Source organism: Trypanosoma rangeli, assembly GCF_003719475.1.
Source record: "Trypanosoma rangeli strain AM80 chromosome Unknown Tra_15.4_contig_00303, whole genome shotgun sequence".
NCBI classification, from domain to species: Eukaryota; Euglenozoa; class Kinetoplastea; order Trypanosomatida; family Trypanosomatidae; genus Trypanosoma; species Trypanosoma rangeli.
This window is the reverse complement of record NW_021706046.1, coordinates 1-3274: the sequence shown is the minus strand read 5'-3', so window position 1 is coordinate 3274 and position 3274 is coordinate 1. Positions and strand designations below refer to the sequence as shown.

At 51.4% G+C, this 3274-nt stretch overlaps 1 protein-coding gene and 1 pseudogene across 1 annotated transcript; both read right to left on the bottom strand.

Moving 5' to 3' along the window:
* Positions 1-489: 489 nt before the first annotated feature.
* TraAM80_07350 (putative nucleolar GTP-binding protein) lies at positions 490-2454 on the bottom strand (the record flags this gene model as incomplete). The annotated part of the gene is made up of 1 exon (XM_029384145.1): positions 490-2454. The coding sequence occupies one exon, from the start codon at positions 2452-2454 to the stop codon at positions 490-492; it is 1965 nt and encodes a 654-aa protein (XP_029236013.1).
* Positions 2455-2648: 194 nt separating this feature from the next.
* Positions 2649-2840, bottom strand: TraAM80_07349 (hypothetical protein; annotated as a pseudogene).
* Positions 2841-3274: the final 434 nt, after the last annotated feature.

The following is a 3274-nucleotide window of genomic DNA, read 5'->3' as shown; positions in this document are numbered from 1 at the left end:
ACTACACACTTTCATATTTTCCCCCTTTCTTCTCTCCTTTTCTCTCTTTGTCGGCTTTTAATTTCATTTTCCGCCTGTGCTCGGCACTTGTGCCTTAATGGTTTTATCTTGTTACTACTCGCTTAATGGGGAAGGTGAGGGACAGCACCGCACTTCCACAGCCCCCGCCTGAGCCCGGTGCGGTGAACGTCAAACAGGTATTATCCTGTGTCTTCGCCTCTCCTCTTCTGCTTTCCTTCTTCCTCAGCATCCCACCTAGTTCCAGCCCGCCAAACGGCAAATGGACTCATTGTTTATCCATCCGAAAAAGTGGGAATTAAAGGAAGAAAAAGGAGGGGTGGCAAAACAAAAAAAAAGGAAAAAGAAAGAATGCAGAGAGATGGGCTTGCCCACAGTCCCCTTGTTCCTGTTGTTGTTCTTTCATGTATTACTCGACGCGTCCACTGGGTTCCACTCCGTTCCCCCTGCTCTTCCTTCAACAGTAGTACCTTACCTTCTGTCGCGTTTGCCGTTAACCTTCACCTTTCCTGTGAAGAGGTGCTTTGGGCGAAGGTTTGGTGTGTCACGGTCGGCCTCGCCCTTCTTGCCCTGCCGGTTGCGAGAGCGTGACTTCACCTTACTCAGCTTCACCGCACGAAGCTTTTGATTGATGTCTCTGAAGCCCTCCCCTCTGCTCACACTCAAGGAACGCTCACGGCTTGCGGAGCGAGAGCTAATGCTACGCGTGGTTTTCGTAGACACATGTGTCGAACCCGAGCGATCGCGCATGATTGCCTCTTGTGCGACTGACATTGAGCGGCCGCGCTTTCTGCTGGCAGTAGTAGCAGTGGCCGCGGGTGTCGCAGAACGAGCGTCTTGACTACCAGTGCGCCCGTTGAACCTGTTAATCGCATCCGACTGCTGTTTGGTGCGACGAATAACAGGGTTCTTCATCGCCTTCTCCATCTTCAACACCTTAATCTTATCCTTAATAAAGCGCATGGCTTCCAACGTGGCGTCATCCAACTCGTACTGGGGGTGCTTCTTTGAGGCCTCCATCTCCATCTCCTGCAATCGCGCATCCTCCTCCGCCTCCAACTCAAGCAGTCGCTCGTGGATGTCTGGGTCAATGTTGTCGTAGATATTATGGCCATCCATAATATCGGGAATAATGTCATTTACCCATTCTGTATTTTCCAAATCCCACGTCTTGCGTTCATTGGGCTGATACCTCCCTGGTCCGCCGTTTTCCCACTCGTAGTCTCGCTCTGTCTTTCGGCGAACACAAGCTGGACCCGATGCGTCACTCTCCTCCTGGTCCCTCCTCACGGTGGCTGGAAGGTAGGCTGGTCGCTCCATGTTGTCCCGCTTTTGCGGTACCGCACAGTAGAGACGGTTTTGAATTGCCTGAAACCGTCCACTGTTTTCCTTCTGCTCAGAGCGGTGAACCAGCAACGTCTCACATGCCAGTGTCTTTAGGTCCCCGACACCTATATCTGTTAAAGTGCTGGTTGTGACCCATTTCGCGCCGGCCTCCTCAACGGCCTGCATGATAAGAGACTGCTCCTCTGTGGATACATCGTCGATGGTGCATACGTCACTCTTGTTGAAAACAACAATGACGGGTTTTCCAGTAAAAAGTGGTCCAATGGATTGGAAGAGCGAGAGTTGTTGCGCGATGGAGTATCCACACTGGGTGCTAAGATCCATGAAGAAAAGAACGCATGCACGAAGGTGCGCCAATGCCGTAATTGCCTGCATCTCAATCACGTTACGTTCCTCAAGTGAGTGGTCAAGAATGCCAGGTGTATCAATCACCTGCCAAGTGGTGTACTTGTAGTCGGTGTGACCAACAAAAAGGGACTTCGTTGTGAAGGCGTACGGCTGCACCTCCACATCAGCACGGGTCACCTTGTTCATAAAACTTGACTTTCCCACGTTCGGAAACCCCGTAATGAGCAGCGTTCGGGCGTTTGGATCAATAGATGGCAGACGGGACATGTGTTGTCGCACCTTTTCCAGGTATACCATGGCACTGCTAAGTTTCTTGCAGGCAGTTGCCATGCGTCCCAGTGCGGCGCGCTTCAGCTGCTTGCAGCGATAAAGTGAATCACCGTACTTTAGCAACCGCACATAATCCCTGCCAATGTTGTCCACCATATGCCGCACAGCTCCCACCTGACCCAGTGCCACTTTGTAGTGGTCGCGATCGTACAGCACGTGCATAAGGTCTCCGTAAAAAGGATGAATGTCATCCATGCGGGGGAACTCTGACAAGACATGCGTCAGTTTCTCGTTGATTGTTTTTTGCGTGAATTTTACCTTTCGCATGTAAAACTGGCGAATGCGAGAGATATGGTAGCCCTTGTGCACCACTGTGGGCGTCTTACGCTGCGTCCTGGAGAGCACGATGTCCATGAAGTCTTTGTACGTCGGGACGACGGTCATCGTATTGAAGTTGTAAATGGTGGACATGATGAAATCTTTCCGTACTTGCACACACCGAGACCCGCACACAATAACGCCACCACTTCGCTGAGCTCCCCCTTTAGAGTTTTTGTTTTTGCTGTTGCTGTTTCGTATTCTATGTGCCTTTTTGAGGTTCTCTGTCTTCCACCGTTTGTTTTTTTTTTTGTGTCTAAACCCCTACTGTTCCAAGATACAGAGAAATAGACAAGCGGCTTTCCCTCTTCTTTCACCCTTTAAAAAAAAAAAAATGAGCTTAAACTCACGCGGCCTTCACACCGATGCCTTCGCCCCTTTCTGTGAGCCTGCGCTGTCGCGTGGAAAAAGAAAAATAAGAGAAAAGACAGAGAACACCTCCAAAAGGAAAAAATGCAGTGGTCCCTTGTGGCCGCAAGAGACCCAAAGTGAGGGGGAAAGGGAGGGGAAAGCAAAATACACACACAAAAAGAAAAAAAACGCTGGACAGCTGACAAGGAGCATCTCACACAGCGGGACGTGGACGGCTGGGATCCTCCATCCAGCCCGCACAACTCCCAACTCCCCGGCGATCAGTTTTGGCCTGGTGGTGCACTGGACTGACACCACGCGATATCACGGCAGACCCCCACAAAGCCTGTCATGCGCCACACTCCACTCCCTTTTTGTGCAGGTGTCTTTCTCCTTCCGTCGCTGTTCGGCACAACGGCTCCACCTCCGATATCTCCACCACGACAATGTGGCTCATCACGCAGCTGACCGGGGGGGGGGGGGGGAGAAGGAAAGTTTCCGCTGTATCAACGCCCCGCCGCAACAGAATCAAGAGAGGTGGAGACATGAGGTTCAAGTGGGT